Source organism: Curcuma longa, chromosome 1 (assembly GCF_044706935.1).
Source record: "Curcuma longa cultivar G26 ecotype Majalengka, Jawa Barat chromosome 1, ITB_CL_G26_1.1, whole genome shotgun sequence".
Lineage (NCBI taxonomy): Eukaryota > Viridiplantae > Streptophyta > Magnoliopsida > Zingiberales > Zingiberaceae > Curcuma > Curcuma longa.
The window spans coordinates 1,319,012-1,340,689 of record NC_133861.1 but is presented as its reverse complement, the minus strand read 5'-3'; the positions used below and the strand labels follow the sequence as shown (position 1 = coordinate 1,340,689).

Below are 21,678 nucleotides of genomic sequence, written 5' to 3'. Positions count from 1 at the left end.
ATTTTAATGTTTGGCTAAATAAGTTTAAGTTAGGCAATGTTGGTGATCTAACATGTGTGATTTGAGTAAACAGGAAAGTCCAAGTTTAAAGTCTCGGCAAATGGTGAAGTCTCGGAGGCGCGACCTCTTGGCAAATGATGAAGTCTCGCAGACGCGACCTCTTGGCAAATGATGAAGTCTCGCAGGCGCGACCTCTTGGCAAATGGTGAAGTCCCGGAGGTGCGGTCTCTTAGCAAAAGGAAGACTTAGCATGACGAAGATGATGGAAACATCTCAAACAAGTACAAGGATGAAGAGTCGTGGGTTAGAAAGCATCCGAAGAGGGCACAAGGCTTGTGGAAGATGTTTGAAGGCATGAGTTTAGGCTAAGGGGTAAAGAAGGAAGCAGAAAGATGATTTTCAGCTTCACCAGTCGACTAGGACTACAACAATTGACTGGTGTCTTGATCCAAAATACACAGAAGCTTTGGTCGAGTGAAATATTGAGGCCAGTCAACTAACCAGTCGACTGAGGCAAGTCTCAGTCGACTGGTATTCGAACGTTGGATTGGCAGTTGGAGAAATAACGCAATCTACAGTAGCCGTTGAAGTTCACCAGTCGACTGGTCCTTAGGACAATCGACCGACATCACGAAAATATAAAAAGACAGACTGAAGATCGGAGATGCGATAGTTTTCATTTTTCTCTCATCATTGTAAGATCTTCAAGTTCTATAAAACTCTCATACTCTTCCTCCAATCTTCTCTATACATCTGTAAGAGGAAGAGATCAAGTGCAAAGGTTTCTCCACCTTCAAGGTTGCTTTAAGAAGGAGAAAATTCATAGTGAAAATTCTGGTGGTGTGTGTGTGGATCCTTGAATTAGTCACCTCGAGGAGGTGGATACCAAGTAAATCGAAAGAGTTAGCATTGCTTAATCTTTATTTTATTTTTATCTTGTGTTTCCTCTAACAATATTGTAGGCAAAAGCAAAAGTTGCTATTCACCCCCTCTAGCAAACGCAACGATCCCAACACTAAATGAGTAATTCGTCAAAAGGAAGAATCCCATACTCAACACATGCTGATGAAACACGGTGACCAAGCCTTTGGTGAGCGGATCCACTGACATAGAATCTATCCTTATATGTTCTATTATTATTTGACTACTCTGAACTCTTTCTTAGACTTTGATAAATTATGATTATTCTTAGAATGTAATTCTACAACTTTATTATTATAATTGATCCTTAATGGTCTATCAATACCCTCAATGATTTGTAACCCTGTGATAAGGTTATTCATCCATATCCCATGGTTGGAAGCTTCGTAGTAGGTTATAAATTCTACCTCTATAGTGGAAGTGGCTCTTAGCATATGTTTGCCACTTTTCCATGATGTAGTCCCTCCCATTAACATAAAGACATAATCTAAGGTGGACCTCCTACTGTCTAAGCAACCTGCAAAATCAGAGTCTGAATATCCAATGATCTCCAGATGATCTAATCTCTGATAGGTGAGTATGTAATCCTTCGTTCTTTACAAATATCATATAACCCTCTTTATAGCTTTCCAATGCTCTAGTCTAGGGTTACTCAAATATCTACCTAACATCCCCATGATGTACATAAGATTTGAACACGTGCATACCTGAGCATACATCAAACTCTCTACTACTGATGCATAAGGGAATTGCTATATTTACTTAATCTCAAGTTCATGGCATGAAAATTATTGTAAGCTAAATCTATCACTCTTTGCCATAGGTGTATCACCAGAAGGACAATTTTACATATTATACCAAATGAATATAATTTTTATACAAACCTTTTGTGAAAGTTCAAGTATGCACCTTGAACAATCACAAATAATCTGTATGTCCAAGACAAAGGGTGCATCACCAAAATACTCCATTTCAAATTCACTTGATAGAAATGACTTAGTTTCTAGTAGTAGACATTTATCATTACTTACCAATAATATATTATCCACATACAAAATAAATATGAGAAACTTGCTCCCACTGAATTTGATATATAAATATTGATCAATTGGATTCTCCTTAAAATTGTATGAAGAAACCACTTGATCAAACTTCGAGTACTACTGACAAGATGTCTACTTTAACCCTATAAATGAACTTTCTTAATTTACATAATAGGTGATTTGAATCTCTCAACTCAAAGTTCTCTGGTTGCACCATGTATATAGTTTCCTCAATGTTTCCATTGAGAAATGCAGTCTTTATGTCTATTTGATGGAGCTCTAGATTATAATGAGCTACAAGTGTCATCATTGCCTTAAGAGTGTCTTTCATCGAAATCGGTGAATAAGTCTCCTTATAATCAATGCCCTCTTTCTAAGTAAATCCCTTAGCGATAAGGAGAGCCTTATACTTTTTGACATTTCCAAGTTCCATTTGATTTTAAATATCCATTTACAACTAATAGGTTTCACCCCTTCAGGTAATTTGACAAGTTTTCAAACGTCGTTGTCCGCCATCTCTTCCCTCATGGTTTTGATCCATTGTTTTGGATGAGAGTACTATTTAACTTCTTGGAAAGATATGAGATCATCTTCCAACTCAATGTTAAACTCATGTTTTTGAAGATAAATATAGTCATGTGACATCATAGATCTCCTTTCTCTAATGGATATCATTAGTGGTACTTGCCCTTGAGGTGGTTGGGAGTTGAGCTCAACTGTAGGCGGAAATACCTCTATTGCACTAACATCCCCACCATATAAATTGGAGACGATATGAAAATATTGCAGTCCACCATCCCTTTCGATTGTGTAGCTTCAACTGTATGTAAAATAATAACCATTTCACTATCAGCTACATCAGTAGTTACTATATTAGGATCACCAATGTTCTCCTCAAATGATATTTTCCTAACTTTATCGCTCCCATAATCCTCATTGAATTTGACATTATCCATCTCAAAAATTAGCCTACTCAAAGAGTTGAAAATTTTAAAGCCCATTGTGTTTTTAGAGTATCCTACAAAATAACAATTAACGATTCTTGAGTCTAATGTTTTTTTGTTAGGCCTATAAGGCCTAGCCTCAGTTGGACGATCCCAAACATGTAGATATTAATACTAGGCGCTCTACCTGTCCATAACTCATATGGAGTTTTTGTTACTGCCTTATTAGGAACTATATTAAGTAAGTAAACTGCAGTCTTGAGTGCTTCATTCTATAAAGACTCCAATAGAAAAGAAAATGTCATTATACTTCTCATCATGTCTTTTAGGGTCCGATTTCATTGCTCTAATTAAGGTCCCAGACTGGTGTGTTGCGTCATAATTCCAGACTCAATAAAGTAATCTACAAATTGTTGGATCGGGTTGGACCGGCTAGAGGGGGGTGAATAGACGGTTTAAACAAAGTCGCAGAATAGACACTCCTTTTAAAAAAAAACTTAGTTGCAACTTGGTCGTTGCTTCCAAGACAATTGGCGCTCAAACAAAACTCCTTTAGGTGGAGAAGTCTTTACAATTATAGCAGAGAGACTTAGAGAGAATGACAAAAGTAATTGATAATTTAACTCTAAAACTCTAAGTCTATTTATAGCCCAAGAGAGTAGATCTAGATCGTAGATAAATTTTCTCTTGGTCGTTGATCCGTTGATGCGATCCTAACCGTTGATCAGAGATAGGCTTGATCGTAGCCGTTGAGTAAATAAAGATAAACTTTATCTTTAATAAAAGATAAAGAGAATTATCTTTAATAAAAAATAAGTATTTATCTTTTATATGATAAAAGATAAATTTTATTATTTTTACTTCTTCTTTTTTTTTTTGCAATCGTCACGTCCAAACGGTCCAAGTCCAAGTCTTCTTCTCTGGGCAAAGTCAACGGTCAAAGTCAACGATCAAAGTCAAAGTCAACAGTTTTGACTTTTGTTGACTTTTTGTGGAATCTTCGATTGGGTGATTTCTGGCCAACCGGAATTAGGCTCACCCGAACCCGACTCCGGCCTTTTGCCCCTCGAGCGTGCTTCCTCCCGGATTCTCGTCCCTCGGACTTCGCGCACGTCCTTCTCGCTCCACCGGCGTACTCTTCCGTAGCTTCCGCGTCCCTCGGATTGCACCGAGCCCGTCGGCTCACTTCCCCGCGCATCCCTTCTCGTCCGCTACGTCTTACGCTCGACTTCCTCCGTACCTAAGTTCCTGCACACTTAGCAAAGGGATTAGAATAACACAGGACCTAACTTAACTCGGTTGATCACATCAAAACTAACCGGGGCACCAACAATCTCCCCCTTTTTGATGTGCATCAACCCAGGTTCAGTTAGGGTTAAACCAAAAAATAAAGAAAATAAATAAAACAAAATAAACATGTTAAGTATGGAAAAAAATATTTCATGTTAAAACTATAACCTCCCCCTGAACCTCAGCCTACTCTCCCCCTTTGATCACAGCAAAAATGGGGTATATAAAATTAGGGAAGAAAAAAAATATTTGTGTAAATGCAATAGAAAGTAAAATTTTTTTTTGAGTGTTCAATTAATACACAGCAGATCACAAAAAATTTGGTCTTCAAGAATTAGCATTGCTAAAGATTTCAAAAAAATTTAAAATGACATTTTTACTTAAAAAATAGAAAAATAATTTCATTAAGAGAAAATTTTGAAAGTTTTTGTGAAAGTTAAGAGATTTTTTTAATTTTTGAATGCTGACTTGGCTTCTGATTCAAAATTGATTAGGTGCCGATTCGATTTACTTCTTGAGTAGGTAAAACCGTTAGTAGATGGAACTCAGCCTTACCATTGGCGACGGACTCAGATTGCTCTTTTTTATTCCATAAACATTCTTCTTTTTCATCCCCGTTCGTATCTTTTGGAACTGCAAAATCATATTTAATAGATAATAATATATCAAAATTGGTACGAAAAAATACCTCCATTTTCTTTTTCCAGACGGTGAAATCCCCTTCGAATTTGGGTGGATAGATATGCGCTCCGGCCATCGTCCTGTTGCTTTATCGGGCGGTTAGTCCTTCAAAAGCGAACCTCGCTCTGATACCACTTGTTGGATCGGGTTGGACCGGCTAGAGGGGGTGAATAGACGGTTTAAGTAAAGTCGCAGAATAGACACTCCTTTAAAAAAAAACTTGGTTGCAACTCGGTCGTTGCTTCCAAGGCAATTGACGCTCAAACAAAACTCCTTTAGGCGGAGAAGCCTTTACACTTGTAGCACAGAGACTTAGAGAGAATGACAAAAGTAATTGATGATTTAACTCTAAAACTCTAAGTCTATTTATAGCCCAAGAGAGTAGATCTAGATCGTTGATCGTAGATAAACTTTCTCTTGGTCGTTGATCCGTTGATGCGATCCTAACCGTTGATCAGAGATAGGCTTGATCGTAGCCGTTGAGTAAATAAATCCTCCCGGTTTCTCGTCCCTCGGACGCCGCGCACGTCCTTCTCGCTCCACCGGCGTACTCTTCCGTAGCTTCCGCGTCCCTCGGATTGCACCGAGCCCGTCGGCTCACTTCCCCGCGCATCCCTTCTCGTCCGCTACGTCTTATGCTCGACTTCCTCCGTACCTAAGTTCCTGCACACTTAGCAAAGGGATTAGAATAACACAGGACCTAACTTAACTCGGTTGATCACATCAAAACTAACCGGGGCACCAACACAAATGGCCCAGGATGTTGTTCACCTGATCCATCAGATCTATTGATGCAAGGAGCGCCAGTTTGCCTCTAGAGTTCCAATGTTTAATAATATACCTAAGTCTGATCAGTTTGACCAAGGGTTGATCCAAATAGGACCTAATATTTGAATGTGAGTGAAGTCTAATTAGGTCAAAGTTGATTAGATGACTAGCAAGAAGTTCTAGTCAGATGGACCGGATAAAGAAGTCCTAGTCAGTGAGATTGGGCAGAAGTCTTGGTTAGTGAAATTGGGTAAGAAGAAGTCATAGTTAGAGACTAGGCAGAAGTCCTAGTGAGTGGGATTGGGCAAGAAGTCCTAGTGAGTGAAGCTGGGCAAGAAGTTCAAGTAGGTCAAAGAAGATCGGATGTTTGGCAGGTGGGAAGTCTACCGAGGACTAGTCCTAACTGGAGGTTAGGCAAGAGTAAGTCTAGTAGGTTAAACCTACAGGATAAGGTTTAAGTAAGCCTAGTAGGTCAGACAGACTATAATTAGACTTAGGTTGCTTGTTTGTTGTATGCTAATCTTGTAGGAACCAGGAGGTGGAAGTAAGACTGACAAAGTATAAGAGAAGCAAACAGAAGCAACCAAACCAAGCTCAGAGTCAACTTAGGTAAAATCTGGTTAAACTCGTTCCGGGCGCCTAGATCATACTCCGAGCGCTTGGAATAGTCCAGGCACCTTGGTTGATTCCAGGTGCCTAGACCAAGGCAGATTCAGACTCCTAAACAGTCCAAGTGCTCGGACCAAGAAGAATCGCCCTGGATAAAGATCAATGAAACTGGATTAGTTCTAATCAGTCTGGGACATCTAGAAAGGGATCTAAGTGCTCGGAAGAGTCTTTATAAGGCCCCTGTGGTGCTGTTGAATATGATCAAGCCCTACTCGTGCGATCAGAGAAGTAGTGTGCTGTGTTTAGGACTTCTAGATCAGCATACTCGAGTGTTTGATTATTTATTTTAACTTACTCTTGTACTTTATATTTATTATTGTGATTTGACTATAAGATGAGTTTCTCTACCTCTGGAAAGAGTTTCGGAAAGGAGACCACTATTAAATGGGCGTCTCTCATACATAAGCCTTGGATATACTAATCTTGAAGGGTTAAGAACCAAATAAATCTGCAGATTTTGTGTGTTGTATCTAATTCTACTGTTAGTTTCTTTGATAGTAAAATGAACAAATATGAGTAAGATTCACCCCCTCTCTCGCACACGCACCGATCTTACAATTAGTATAAGAGTCGGTTGGCTCTCGATAGGACTAATCACCACGAGAGCAAAAAGGAAAAGATAGAGGGGGAGCAAGATAATATTTTAAAAGTTTATTTTAAATATTATATTACATATTTTAAATGTAGGGAGAAAGGGTACTACAAAAATCAGTGTCCTACTCGTAAGACTCGGACGACACCACGACGGCAAAGGAGCAATCAATGCTAGGAGCTTGGAGAAACAAAGAACACATTATGTGCTTCAAGTGCCAGAAACGCAGGCACTACAAGAATTAGTGCCTGAAAAAGAAAATGAAGAATGAGTCAAATTCAGAACTAGAGGTTGCAAATTCGATAAGTATAGTTATTTATAAAAATGACCCTAGAGTTTTACATGATAAATTTATTTTTATTAAAAATTTAGATAATTTAGGAAATTTAAAATTTAAAATTAATTTAATTAATGAATATATTAATTTGACAAATTCAAATTTAGATAACTATTGTCAATGAAACTTTGAAGACAAAAAAGATAAATAATAAAGTACAAATGCATAACATTAACAATACAAGATAATCGATGTTCCAACCAATACACCATGGATGATCAAGCCACCAGTTCACGAACTGCTGACGTACACACTCCTCGAAGATAGTTGCTCGGAGAGATGAAGAGACCTAAAAAGTACTCAAAAAGAGAGTTAGAATGACGCTGAGAGTAGATCTTGACAAGCCACTCAGACGCTCAAGTTAAGATTTTGTGTAAGGAAGAAATTCAATGACTTGGAAAAATTAGGATTGATGTGTGCATATCTGTGCCCATAGGCATGGGCAACCTTTTATAGAGTTGATCTCCGAAATATTAGTATCCGTTTAGAAAATATTTCGAGATACAAGATTTTGTTCTGATATACGTTCCAATTATTCATGTTTTCTGAAATATTTTTCTTATTATTCAGGTGAAACAATCTTAGAGTTTCCTAATCTTAAGGATGAACCAGTTTTATAACTTTATCTCGCATGACACGTGAAGGTAACAGATTCCCAATTAGTATAATCAAAAGAGACGTAGTCCGACTGACTGGACTGTGCTTGATGAGATGTCATTGCTCCGCCATATATGGATGAAGTTGTCATAACAAGATCTTTAGTTCAGGGCTCGATGCTCCAAGCCTATCGTAAGGCAAAGTTACGAGTTTGAGGCTCGATGCTCCAAGTCTGTCGTAAGACAAAGTCATAAGCTCGGGGCTCGATACTCCAAGCCTATCATAAGATAAAGTCGCGAGCTCGGTGCTCTTTGCCTGTCATAAGGCAAAGTTGCAAGCTCGAGGCTCGGTGCTCCAAGCATGTTGTAAGGTAAAATCGCGAGCTCGAGGCTCGGTGTTCCAGGCCTATCGTAAGGTAAAGTCACGAGCTCGGGATTCGGTGTTCCAGGTCTATCGTAAGGCAAAGTCGCGAGCTCGGGGTTCGGTGTTTTAGGCCTGTCATAAGGCAAAGTCGAGAGCTCGAGACTCGGTGTTCCAAGCCTGTCATAAGACAAAGTCATGAACTTGGGGCTCGATGTTCCAAACCTGTCGTAAGGCAAAATCATGATCTTAAGGCTCAATGTTCTAGGACTATCGTAAGACAAAGTCGCAAGTTCGGGGCTCGATGTTCCAGGCCTATCATAAGGCAAAGTTGTGAGCTGGGAGGCTCGGTGTTCCAGGCCTATCGTAAGGCAAAGTCGCGAGCTCGGGGCTCAATGTTCTAGGTCTGTTGTAAGGCAAAGTTACAAGATCAGGGCTTAGTATTCTAGTTCTATCGTAAGGCAAAGTCACGAGCTCAGGAGCTCGATATTTCAGGTCTGTCGTAAGGCAAAGTCACGATCTCAGGGCTCAGTGTTCCAGGCCTGTCGTAAGGCAAAGTCGCGATCTCGGGGCTCGGTGTTCCAGGCCTGTCATAAGATAAAGTCGCGAGCTTGGGCTCGTTGTTTCAGGCTTGTCATAAGACAAAGTCATGAGCTCGGGGCTCAGTGTTCCAGTCTTATCGTAAGGCAAAGTCACGAGCTCAGGGGCTTGATGTTCCAGGCATATCGTGAGGCAAAGTCGAGATCTTGGGGCTCAGTGTTCCAGGCCTGTCGTAAAGCAAAGTAGCGAGTTCGGCGCTTGGTGATCCAGACCTGTAATATCCCTGATCATCATGAAAAATATTTGGCAATATTATATTTCTAACATTGATGAAATAGTTTAAATTTGTTGGAGCCCTTCGTTGGCAAGGTCGGCTCGTTGTCAACTTCAAGCTTTAGATTCGCTAGTAATGTGAGAGACCATTGGTTTTTACATTCTGTCCACAACTATGTCTGAGCCTAGGGAGATCAGACCCTAAGAAAGGTAATTGATGATGGATGTCACTGGTCCAAGACTAAAAGATTTTCTAGAAGCACCTGAGAGGTTCTAGAAATACTTCAAGTGAACAAATATTAAATAAAGAAATATTGTAAGGATGAGTAATCTGATGAATAAATTATAAGATAAAGAGTGTTAAAGAAATTATCCTAATGATCCGAAAAGAGTCTTATGCTCAATATTGAGACTCTACTTCAATAATGGTAGGGATAACTCCTTATCTGATGACATATGCTAGAGAGTATAGTCTTGAGCCGACACTGTCACAGTTGCAGGATAGCCAAATCATTTTTTTCTTCTAGAAAATTACACATCATTTAGATCTTATAGCTAGGAAGCAGTCTCCAACTTATTCGTCGTATGTGTAGCGTCATTTTAGAGCTATAGAGACCAATCGAAAAGCTCCTGGGCTCCCTCTAGGAGCTCCTTATTCCCTTTGTAGGAGTGCATCATTTGAAACTACTCGACGTTGAGCTTCATGTGATTCACACAAGCTGAAAGTTGATGTGCGTAGGATGTATATATGTATTTATGCTTTATTTGCACATCTTTCTGAGTTTATTGCTTAAATTTTGTGTGCATTGCATCCCATATTCATGCATTTAGACACATATCTTACATTTCCTAGTTCGGAGATCTGCTCGTGTTTTTATATGTTTCAGGGTGGAAAATGGAGTAAAAACGGGTAAAAACGGAGTATCCATTGAAGACAAGGCAAGACAGGGTCGTGCCTCATAGGCACGGCCGTGTCTCTCAGCCTCCTGGCCGTGTTTCACAGGGCACGGGCGTGTGCCCAAACAGAAGATCATCAAGCCTGGGCCGTGCCTCACTGGCACGGTCGTGCCAACATTCCCCTCAGCAGCAGCCAGAGGCCGTGTCTCAAAGACACGGCCATGCTTCAAAACAGAATCCAGCCAAGTCATGGCCGTGCCTCACAGGCACGGCCGTGTCTCCATCCAGAAGGAAGCCACTACTGTTGGCCGTGCCTACCAGGTACGACCGTGTGCCAAAATAGAAGGGTCCAAGCAGCTGGCCGTGTCTCAAACACACGGCCGTGTCCAGCAAATGAGGAGAAGACAGGCTTAGGCCGTGCCTCACAGGCACGGACGTGCCTTCAAATAGAAAGGAGACAAGTCTGGACCGTGCCCCAGAGGCACGGCCGTGCCCCAGAACAGAGGCTTGACTGCCTTCGACCGTGCCCCCAAAGCACGGCCGTGCCTCCTCCTGTGCCCGACGCCCACACGGGGCCGTGCCTCTCAGGCACGGCCGTGTGCACGGGGGCGTGCTGCATTCGTGACCTGCACTATAAATAGGTCCTTATTGAGACCTAGGAAAGGGGGGAGACCTTGGAGAGCCACCGAAGCTGTTCTAGAGCCACCGACGCCTGTTTCGGAGCGAGATTCGACGATCCATCCACCGATCCGACTGCTCCAGTCCATCCTCATCCCGTCTACGCCGAGATTGCAGTCCGAAGGGGGAAGATAAGTCTTATTTCTGCATTTCTTTGTTTCATCTTTGGAGTGAGATGTATTCTTTCCTTCCTATGGATTGTAAACTCCACACTATGGAGTAGATTCCCTAGATTCTAGGATGTAGGATGAATCAGATGTAATGGATGATTGTATTTGGATTTGATTAATCTACCGTTTTCTATGATTTAACTGTCTATTGCTTTGTGGATTTGTGCTTGTGCTTGATGATAAATTATGTTTGTGTGAATCCATGAGGGTAGGGATTTACTATGAGATTGGGGAATCATTAGGCCGTACACCGGGGCGCTCTGTGACAGGGGGAATGCCTTGAACCGGACGAGTTCCGAGGGGTTTCCTAATGCGTAGTTAAATTCCTATGAGGGATAGTTAGCGGTTATTCGTTGTTGGGGAGAGATCCGTAAAAAGATATCCTGTGACAGGGGATAGGGTTCTTTTAGTACTCCGGGGCGCCTGAGTGACACGGGAATGCCTTGAACCGGGCTTCTAGAACCATTTCAAACCGACAACGAGTGACGTAAGAACACCAATGCATTAATTCGAGGATACCTGACGAGGTTGAATTGGATAAATTGGTTAACATCCCTACAATTGAACAATTATTGAGGAAAAGTAGAGGATCCAAGTCAATCAATCCATACTCTGAGGAGTCCGAAGTCCTAGGATCGTTTCACAACCAAGTGTCACAGTCGATCCCTTTCTCCGATTTCTAGGATAAAGTACTTTAGAACACTCCCATCTCCCCCACACAACTCATGCTCAATATTCTCTCCACCTTATTGTGCTAGGTCTAGTAAGTAATTCCACGGTCCCTGTGGATTCGATCTTTTTATTACTTGACGACATTCCGTATACTTGCGGAACGCTATCAGAAGTATATATACTAGGAAGGTGGGAGGTCGACCTTGATGGCATCGACCTCCATCCAAATCAGGAACCGACGGACCTTGACTCCCTTGAGGTCCTTGATGTCGTCGTACCTGATGACGCCAGAGACCTTGGTCTCGTAGTAGATGAGGTACTCAAAGTCAATATAGCAAGGGTTGTCGAGATCAATAGAGAAGCTTCCGTTGGTATTCAGGGAGAAGGACTTGACCATGTCAGGGAGGAGACTCGAGGGGAGGCTATGCCGAGGGAGGAGATCGTAGATGGTGGTGCCGTTAGAAGTTGAGGAGTGGTCTTCGACGACAGCGAGGGAGAGAAGGAGAAGATAGGAGAGGAGGAAGAAGAAGTGAGAAGAAGACGAGGATGAACAAAAAATCGTCATGGCATCTTGGAGGACATGTCGGGTCAAGATTTGGAGAGGAAGGTTCAAGGGTCGTTGCATAATTGTGTTTGTTTCAGGCGTTTCTTCCGATCAGAGACGACGGTCGAGGGGGACCAAAGAGAGGAGATGAGGAATCAAAGATTGATCAGAGGGCGATAGAGATTTGGATGGTGATCGGAGAGGAGAGATGGAGGAGAAAGAGAGAAGAGGAGATAGAGGATATAAGGTTTCATCGGTTAGAGAGAAATGAAACTTAGGATTTTAATCCAAAGGGGAGATGGATCGCATGCTATTAGAGAAGATTTTCTTGCAGTAGCTTTTCTCTCCAATAGAGTCATGATTGTCATTAATTCTTTCGGTGTTAACCATCGCAGCGTCTCGGCTCAGATTTTTCATAGACGGTGTTAATTTGTTATGACCAATACACCGTGGATGATTAAGTCATCGGTTCACGAACTACTGACGTGCACACTTCTTGAAGATAGTTGCCCGGAGAGATGAAGAAACCTAAAAAGCACATAAAAAAGAGTTAGAATGGCGCCGGGGTGGGTCCCGACAAGCTACTCCGCTCAAATTAGGATTTTGCATAAAGAAGGAGTTTAATAACTTAGAGAAATTAGAATTGATGTGTGCATACCTGTGCCCATAGGTATAGACAACCTTTTATAGAGTTGATCTCCGAAATATTAGTGTTTGTTTTGGAAATATTTCGAGATACGAGATTCTATTCCGATATACGCATTCTACTTATTCATGTTTTTCAAAATATTTTTCTTATTATTCAGGTGAAATGGTCTTAGCGTTTTCTAATTTTAAAAATGAACCAACTTTATAACTTTATCCTGCATGACACGTGGAGGTAATATATTTCCGCCACATCAATCGATATTTTACTATTTGTTGACAATGTTCCATATATAATGCTAATTTTTACATCCAACAACCAACACCTCGCTTGAACACTATTCTAATACAATAACAGAGAATTGATAAAGCTATTGTTTGGAGCGAGATTTCATCAATTTTAACTTTGTGGTCAGGACGGAGGCATGTGGTCGAGAGCAACTATCTCTTGAAGATAATTAAAGACATAAACTGCATTGTTCATCGGAAAAGAAGCTGCACCGGAGCTACAATTGTCTTTTCTGCATACAATAAGTTAAAAAGTTCATTGGATATGAAACTCCATCGGAGCTATAATTTTAAACTATGCTCCGTTCCCTTTTTTTTTTTTTTTGACAAGAACTTGCACAGTTCATTGAAAAATATTAGACATCGATTTGACATTTGTCAAATTCTCTCTGTTTAATTTTTTCGCTTAGTAGAAGATCATCTTTCTAATGGAAAATAAGTTACACCATTTGTTGCTCATCGCCTTTGGTTCGGACGAAAGTTGTTTTCTCTAAGAAGACACGAATACAATTTCGAAGTGGTCTTTGTAAAAAAATGATAATCCCAGTAGCCACATTGCTTCATACGCATGTGATATTGTCGTGCCAACGAGATCAAAAGTAAAATGGAAATTGAACCCACGTAAAACTATACGATTTAGGTAATCTCAAAATGACCTGTACGATTTGGAAGCTATCAGGTTTGGAAAATTGCTGATGAAATTTTATAAATTAACTAATATAATTTAATAAAAAAGTGTTAACTTATCACTCTCGGACCCTGACTGCGTGTCTTCCTCTTCCTCGCACTGCAAACCCTCAACCTCTGAGAACAAAAGGCCGAAGAGAGGGCGAGAAATGGCGATTCCCTTCGCCCACGCATCCCTCCCAAATCTCCTCAATCTCTATCCTCTAACTCCCAATTCCTCCCCGTCTGTTCGCCTTTTGGTTCCATCTCCATGCCGCTCCGCTCTCACCTCCAAATCTCTCCTGTTTCCCTTCTCCCGGTCCCCAGTTAACAAAGTTCACACCCTCACAAAGGCCTCATCTTTCACTGTCTCCGAGATCAACGACTTCAGCGACATCCTAGGCGACCTTGGCAGCGACGGTGAAGGGGATGGCGACCTCGCTGGGTCGCCGTGGGAGGGCGCGATAGTATACCGCCGGGACGCCTCGGTCTCCCACGTTGAGTACTGCACCACCCTCGAGCGTCTGGGACTCGGGAAGCTCTCCAGTGAAGTGTCCCGGTCACGGGCAGCGGCTATGGGGATCCGGCTTCCGAAGAGGAGACCTAAAAATTCCACCTTTGGCGACGAAGGGACGCCCGTGCTTGTCTCGCTCGACATCACCAAAAGGAAGCGCCGGCTAAGGCTCGATGGGATCGTGCGGACTGTTATTACGCTCGGCTGCAATAGGTGCAACCTTCTTTCTTATCCCAGAATCTATCAATTTGTGCTTTCAGAGCTAATAGAAACTGTAACAAGCAATTGGTTACGATCTATTTGTTATAAATTGGCTGTTACCCTTGATTATTTCTCATAATATGGTCAGCCCTTTTCTCAATCCATGTATATGAGATAGGTTGAAGAATGCACCATCACCAGTTGTTTCTTCTCTTGGTCAATCTTCATTCTTGAAACCTACCCTTGTTTGTAAATGAGGCTTAGAAAGGCTCATTCGCCCAGACTGTAAATGAGCTTTCATCCTTGGTCTTTATCTTTTGATGATTATTCTTGGTAGCACAGTTGTTTGTACAATGCAGTTTTATGATACAATTTATTAATTCAAGTTTTTCCCCCCTTCTTTAGGACGGATATTCATTCATAATCAACTATTGCTAAACTAGTTAAACAATTGACTGGAAGGTGTATGAGGTATTGGGAATCAAAGAAACTCTAAAAATATTATTAGTGATATAGTGTTTGATAGACCTCAACGAAGTGATAAGTTTTATGTAGCCAACCTATCACACAGTAACTGACAATGTGATTCATTCATGACCATCTTTTCTTTTATGTTACTTGTCAATCAAAAAGATGTTAACATAATAATTTTGTGCGCTATTGTAGTTCTCAAGTTGTTTCTCTTTTCATTTTTGGTTTAGGATTTGCTTAGATTATCCTTGTTTTTTTTCTTTTTCTTTTTAACTTTGGAGAGATTTGCTTTTATTTCTCTGATTGTCATTGTTTAGAATTTTATCTACTCCATTATTATCTATAATTAGACCTCATAAAATGCAATTTATATCCTTAATAGGTTTGACTATAATTGGACATGTGACATGTATTTTTCACTAATTCAAAAAAATAAACCAGGGAAGAATTAAGATGGATGGACACAAATTCTTGCAAATAATAGTTTTGATACTTGAATATTTTATTCAAGAAAGAACATTGATGAAAGATGAGGACAATGATTTTATTAATAGCACAAAGATTAGACAATTGAAATGAAGAGAGCTTTTGTAGGCTTGTGTGCCCCACTTAGGCTAAAATGATTTTTTTTTCTTCTTTTTATGCAAGTATGGTACAGACATTCATACTTGATGGGTCAGTTAGAAAATAATATGCAATATGCAAAGAAAAGTTAGTGTAACCAAGATGAAATATGCTTACATGGATTCATCCATTCATACAAAAGATAAAACAAAATACTTGTGTATGAGGGCAACAAGGATAAAATGAGAGATAATACTAAAGATAGTGTAGAGACATGTTAAAGCGGATCAATGGGTTTTGCAGTTAGACAAGTTGAATCAATAAAGATGTGAGGGGTAGAAGACACTAAAGAAACTTAAAGTTAGCATAACTAAAAGTGGCTCAAGAGCATGGTTGTAAATTTTGTTCGTTTGTCCTGTTTGGTGAAGTTGCTGGCAATAAAACACCAACCAAAATCTCAACACTAGTTCAAAGGTGAACAATGAAGCTCCAACAAATGCCAAACTCGTAAGCAAGCCTGAAGAAGACCTTTGGCAGGTTGCAATAACCAACAATGAAGTTTCTCTAATGAACTGGCAGAACCCTAAGTGGTAATGAAGAGGAAATTTCTTAGTCTTGCGTAAATCTTCTTCCATTTCCTGTATTCTTTTTATTCTTCCTTGTCATCTTCCTTGTGTTGTTGAGCACTACCAACACATTGTAATCCAATGGACACTGAAGACCTACCATTCTGTCAAGCCATTGGAACTGACTCCAACACTGGCACCTGTATTTTAAACTTTGTTTAAGAGATATGATATTACTAATGATATAGTTTTTATAGAGATAAATGGATGGATAACATCCTTGTACCTGAACCCAAATAATTGGGATTAATATGATTTCTTGTATCTTATATCTCTGGCTGCTGTCATTTTGGGGTTGCAGAACAACTAATGTTTCCTTGAAGATCACTAACTTGCTAATTGTGAATTAATAACAAAGTCTAACCATCTTTAACCTATGTAAATATAGGGTTCTGTTGAACATAGTGTTTCCTATCTTCCCATGCAAAAGATGATATGTAAGTGTGGTGCTTGGAAAAGTTCTAATCTAATCATTGGCTACAATGTCTGTCAAAGACTAAGAATAATATGCCAGAATTATCAAGCACAGCAGGCCAAGAAACACAAAATTAAGTATCTTTACATGGTAGTAAAAATATTGCAAACGTAAAGTTTCTCTTATACTGTTCGCTATTAATTTGTGCAAAGGACTTCAAGAAGAGTATTTTTTATACTTGTGATATTTCAACTACTTGCGTTTTTTATTGGCTTTTAACTGTTTGACATGATTTATGGCTAGAATCCAGCATGTTTTTGTGCAACAGCTTATTTCTTTCGTCTAATGGTTCTATCATCCTCCAAACACTATATTGCATCCTAGAGACCTTTCTATTGAGTCCATTTGTCAGTTCATTATGTTTGTAAGGCCAAAAGAGAGATTTCCATCCATTGTCGACAAACCTTCATTTAGTTTTCTACACTGATTTATTTGAAGCCTTCTAACAATTCATATCTTCAGAATATTACCATCTGGAGGACTATTCTAGGATTCAAAAAGATGAGTACTTATCTTAACTCTCTTGTTTACAACAGGTGTCTATTTTGATGTTTTGTTCGACTAGTGTATTCTGAATTGTTCATTATTGGCTATGCTTGTTTCTTTCTTTTGTTTCCAACTATGATTAAGATCTAGTTATTATGGCCATTTGTCTATTCTTGTTTTTGCAGGTGCGCTCAACCTGCAGCGGAATGTGTTTTCTCAAACTTGAATCTTCTACTGACCGAGGATCCAATGGAAGAACCTGATGTAATAGATATGGGGACCACATTTGGAGAAGACAGACACAAAGGCACTTTTGAAAGAGGAAAAGAAGATAATGATGAGGAGATAGACTTGGATGACCAACTTTATTTTCCAGCTCAAGAAAAGGAAATTGACATCTCGAAGCACATTCGAGACATTATCCACATAGAGATCTCTTTAAATGGGTTGTGCGATACAAATTGCAAAGGGGTTTGCCTGAGTTGTGGCACAAATCTCAACAGAAGCTGTTGCAACTGCACTAAAGATGCTGTTAAGGGAGTACCCAAAGAGTATGGTCCTCTCAAGGATTTAAGGAAGCAAATGCATAAAACATGAGTGCAGTATGCTGGTTTAACTTATTAGATGCCGGTTTATTATTGATCTGTTCAGGTTGCTGGCAGTGTTTAGAACTGGACTCGATTGGATGACTCGATGAATTAATCACTCACCAGAAGCTGATCTGATCTGGTTGAAACAAAGCTTTCAGTTAGTTCAACTGTAAAAACTGCATTTGGAGGGATTGACCACTTCCAAGTTACTATTCGGCTGCAGATGAGTGAAACGAGCTAAATATATAGCCTGTGTAGTATGGTGTTTAATATAGATACTGGTGTAGATTTCTAGTGTGAAAAAAAAAATCATTATGTTAATTTTCTGAGTGTATTGATATCATTTAATTTTATTTAACACAACTGTAATATGGAATAGTATTTGTTTGGCTGCTTAATGATAACTTAGTAAATTGAAATTATATACAGACCAAACTACGCCTTCATACTCGAGAAGATGAAGTTTATTTCTTCATTGTAAAAATAATTGCAAGGATCGGAGACACCTTTTACCTCCTAAACAGTTCACAGTTTGGTTCTTGAAAATTTCTACAATTTTCATGTTATGAGGATCGAATAAGGGTGGATTGTATCAGTAGCTTCTATGTGATTATAGAGAAAACGTGAATGACTCATAATTAGTGTGTATTAAAGTCAGTGACAAATTTAATTGGATTATAGTAAATATAAAATAAGCGTTTAAGAAGTTATTGGATAAAATGAATTTGAATTAATGAAGATAATTTAGTGATTAAATTGGGTATAGTATACGTTCATTCCAATACTGTCCAGTCATCCAAAAATTCGCAATATTGATTGGTCAATCTCGAATAGATAAACAACTTGCCGGTAGGGATGGATGAAAGATTAATTGTCCTCGAGACATAATTGAATTGATTATTACAAAACAAATTTATTGAAATAGATAAGGATTGAATCTTGATGATACTGAGACAATACTCTCTTCCGTAATAGTTAACTGTAGCTTTTTAATTTACCTCCTTATAAATAATCGTAAGATCGATCATATAAAACAACTGAAATGGTGAATTTTATTTTTTTTCCTCAAGTTAGTGAAAGATTAATTAAATTAAACTAATCAATTGAATCAATCAAATTCAAAAAATGATTCAATTTATTTAAAATTTTATGTTTTAAAAAAAATACAATCTCGATTATTTTGATTTATTCGGATAATCTGTTTCAATTTTTCAAATTCAAAAATTAATTAAACAGATTAAATTTAACAATATCAGCTAACTACTTATAATATAGTACTCTTCTGCAAAAGGTGGAATCTGCCACCTTAGCGATCCCACACGGTCGGCCCCACGATCATCTGTGAAGGAGGTAAATCGAGAAACTGCAGTTGATCACGACGTAGGAGGGTATTGATTGGCTTCGTCAGGATTCGAACTCTTGTCCTCTTCTGCAAGTCTGTTGCGTCGTAACCAACTCAGCTATGCCCCGGGGGCTAATATAGCACTCAATTCGACTGATGTTGGTGGACCAACATTTTTATAAATTTTTAAAATTATTAATTCGATAAATAATTAAATTAATTAATTTTTATCCATTTAATTTATTAGATTTTATTAGTTTCAATTTAATTGATTTGGTCGGTTCAATTATTAACTAATTGCTCACCCCTAATTCTAGATCCTACCACCAGTCTAGTAGACTCGACCACGATTCAGAATCGATAGTTCGATAGTTTAAAATCATCGATTCGACAGTTCCTGACAGGTTGGCCCATAACCTTAACCATCCAAGACGGTTACAGTTTATGATTCAAAACTGTCGATTTACGATTAGTCATAGTTCAAGATTATTATTATTTAAAAAATATTTTAAAATTATAAATTTATAAAAAATATAAAGTATGACTTTTACTTATTTTAGTTGCCTACGTATCTTTTAGAATTTCAAAAGATTATCCTAAATCTTAGAAGTATCATCATTCGTACTTCTTTATGTCTCGAGTGTTGGAGCTTACTCAGGTTTATCATCGATAAATTGAATATCGTGATCCTCATTTAGATTGACTATTTCTTTACCCCCCCCCCCCCCCCCCCCCCCCCCCCCCCCCCCCCCCCCCGAGATTGAGATGATGAATCTTCTCCTTCTATTATAATTGAAGAATTGAAGTCAAAAGCGATTAAGATTTCAAATTGAGAGATGAAAATAGAGAAGATGATGAAATGAACTCTTTATTTATAGTTCGGAGAATAATTAACAAATACTAAATCATAACTATTGATCAAAAAATATCAAATAATCTCATCCCTAAAAAAACCCTCTCTCCCTGTTCCGATGAAATACTGTGGATGATCAAACCATCGGACAACGAACTGTTGACGTGCACGCTCGTTGAAGATTCGTTGGAAAAGACAAAAAGATCTAAAAAGCACGCAGAATAAAGATTAGAATGATACCAGAGATGGATCTCGGCAAGTCATTCTAACGCTCAAGTTAGAGTTTTACGTGAGAAAGAAGATTAAAGACTTGAAAAAATTAAGATTTTGTATATGCATATGTATACCTATGTGTATTGGCAATATTTTATAGATTAATATCCATTTAAAATATATTCTGAAATATACGTTCCAATTTAGAAAGATTTCGAAATATGTATTTATATTTCGATATACTTGTTTCAATTATCCATATTTTCCTAGATATTTTTCTGTTTCTCCGAGAGAAACAGTCTTAGGATTTTCTAATCTTGTAGGAAAATTGATTCCCTTGACTCAACATAAGATTGAGACGGAGTCAGTGTAAGAGGTCGAAGTTGAGACTCGAAGTTGAGATGAGATCGATGCATGTGATCGAGATCACATGCGGACGCCGAGATCAGAAGTTGAGATTAGGACCCAAGACTGAGATGAAGTTGACACATGAGACCGAGCAAATGTCGAGGTCGAGACCGAAGACTAAAAAGAGGTTAGCACATGAGATCGAGCAGATGTCAAAGTCAGGACCCGAGATTAAAAAGAGATCGATATGTGAGACCGAGTAGACGTCGAAGTTGGAACCTGAGTGTTAATGCAAAAAGTACCAGATAATCGAATCTAAATTTTTGATAATGTCAAAGGATTCAAGTTAAATTTTTGAAGTGGATTAATGAATTAAACTAAATATGCATATAGTATAGAAAAATCTTAATTGCAATTAGACAAAGAAAAAATAAAATAAAGTGATTCGAAGTTTTTTTTTTTTTCCGGATGAACACGTGGAAAGGAAATGGGATATTACGGGATAAGTGATTTGGGAATTTTAAAACCTCAGTACGTGATTTGAGTTATTCTACTTCTGCAAAAGGTGATTTGGGTTAACCTTCAAAGTAAAGATGCGAGGGGAAAAACAATGGCATCAATTTATCTTTAAATTTCAGGTAATTATTTTTTTAACCTAAACAGGCAGTTCTGGGTTATACGCCTGTATGATAACATCCAGCGATGGTGATAATCAACTCCTCTTGACTACTTCACTTTAAAACTTCTAAATACACCCCCAAGGCTGATGAAACTTAAGGCTTTGCAAATACAAAACAATCATGGCATATCAAATTAGCAAAACCAAGAAATATAAACAAATAGTGCAGAAAGCCAATTCGGCAAAAATAAAATAATATACATGCTCACTTAAACTCGGCAATCAACTCACTCAAAAAAATTCTCTTTGAGTAGGGGGCTCAACGACCGGCTGTAGTGCACAACACACATCGCATCTGCGATCCACTCGATCGGTTATCCTCATTCTCACTGTTATCGTCGTCGTCGCTGTCGGTTGTATTATTTGTCTCATTCATGGAACCAGAGGCACCCATAAGGCAGGAGACGTGGTAGCCATGGCAACAAAAGAAAACCACAACAGAAATGCTCTGAATGTAAAATGGATCAAAGCACAAGCAACATCTCCCGCTTCCCCTAGTTTTGGACTTGACTACCATATTCTTTACACCACCATTTGCTGATCTGTCAGCTTTTGGGCTAGCTGCATCATCTTCCCTTTTCCTGCGCACTGCTTCTTCTTCAATACCCAAGTAGACTGCACGTCGAGCTTCGTTATAGTACTTGATCAAAAGGTTGACGCAGTCAGTCTAAAAAAATATATCATGAGTGAAACATTTATAAGAAGTCGGAAAAAAATATACAGAGGAAGAATTGAGAAGGG

At 39.0% G+C, this 21,678-nt stretch overlaps 2 protein-coding genes and 1 pseudogene across 2 annotated transcripts in view; 1 reads left to right on the top strand and 2 right to left on the bottom strand.

The window, feature by feature from the left end:
- Nucleotides 1-9,621: 9,621 nt before the first annotated feature.
- On the bottom strand, nucleotides 9,622-11,997 carry LOC141836764 (uncharacterized; annotated as a pseudogene).
- Nucleotides 11,998-13,702: 1,705 nt separating this feature from the next.
- Nucleotides 13,703-17,642, top strand: LOC141841501 (large ribosomal RNA subunit accumulation protein YCED homolog 1, chloroplastic). The gene is made up of 2 exons (XM_074729677.1): nucleotides 13,703-14,302; nucleotides 17,098-17,642. Exons 1-2 carry the CDS (start codon nucleotides 13,746-13,748, stop codon nucleotides 17,507-17,509), a joined length of 969 nt encoding a protein of 322 aa, XP_074585778.1. The 5' UTR covers nucleotides 13,703-13,745; the 3' UTR covers nucleotides 17,510-17,642.
- Nucleotides 17,643-21,071: 3,429 nt separating this feature from the next.
- LOC141830452 (vacuolar protein sorting-associated protein 41 homolog) overlaps nucleotides 21,072-21,678 on the bottom strand; it is a 39,455-nt gene continuing 38,848 nt past the window's right edge. Inside the window, exon 19 of the mRNA XM_074717891.1 lies at nucleotides 21,072-21,604. Within this exon, the coding sequence (XP_074573992.1) occupies nucleotides 21,197-21,604 (408 nt within the window). The 3' untranslated portion in view covers nucleotides 21,072-21,196. The remainder of the gene's footprint in view (nucleotides 21,605-21,678) is intronic.

Coding starts and splice junctions, on each gene's coding strand:
- LOC141841501 (XM_074729677.1), top strand. CDS start 13,746: ATGGCGATTCCCTTCGCCCACGCATCCCTCCCAAATCTCCTCAATCTC. Junction 14,303..17,097: donor ATTACGCTCGGCTGCAATAG/GTGCAACCTTCT, acceptor TTGTTTTTGCAG/GTGCGCTCAACCTGCAGCGG.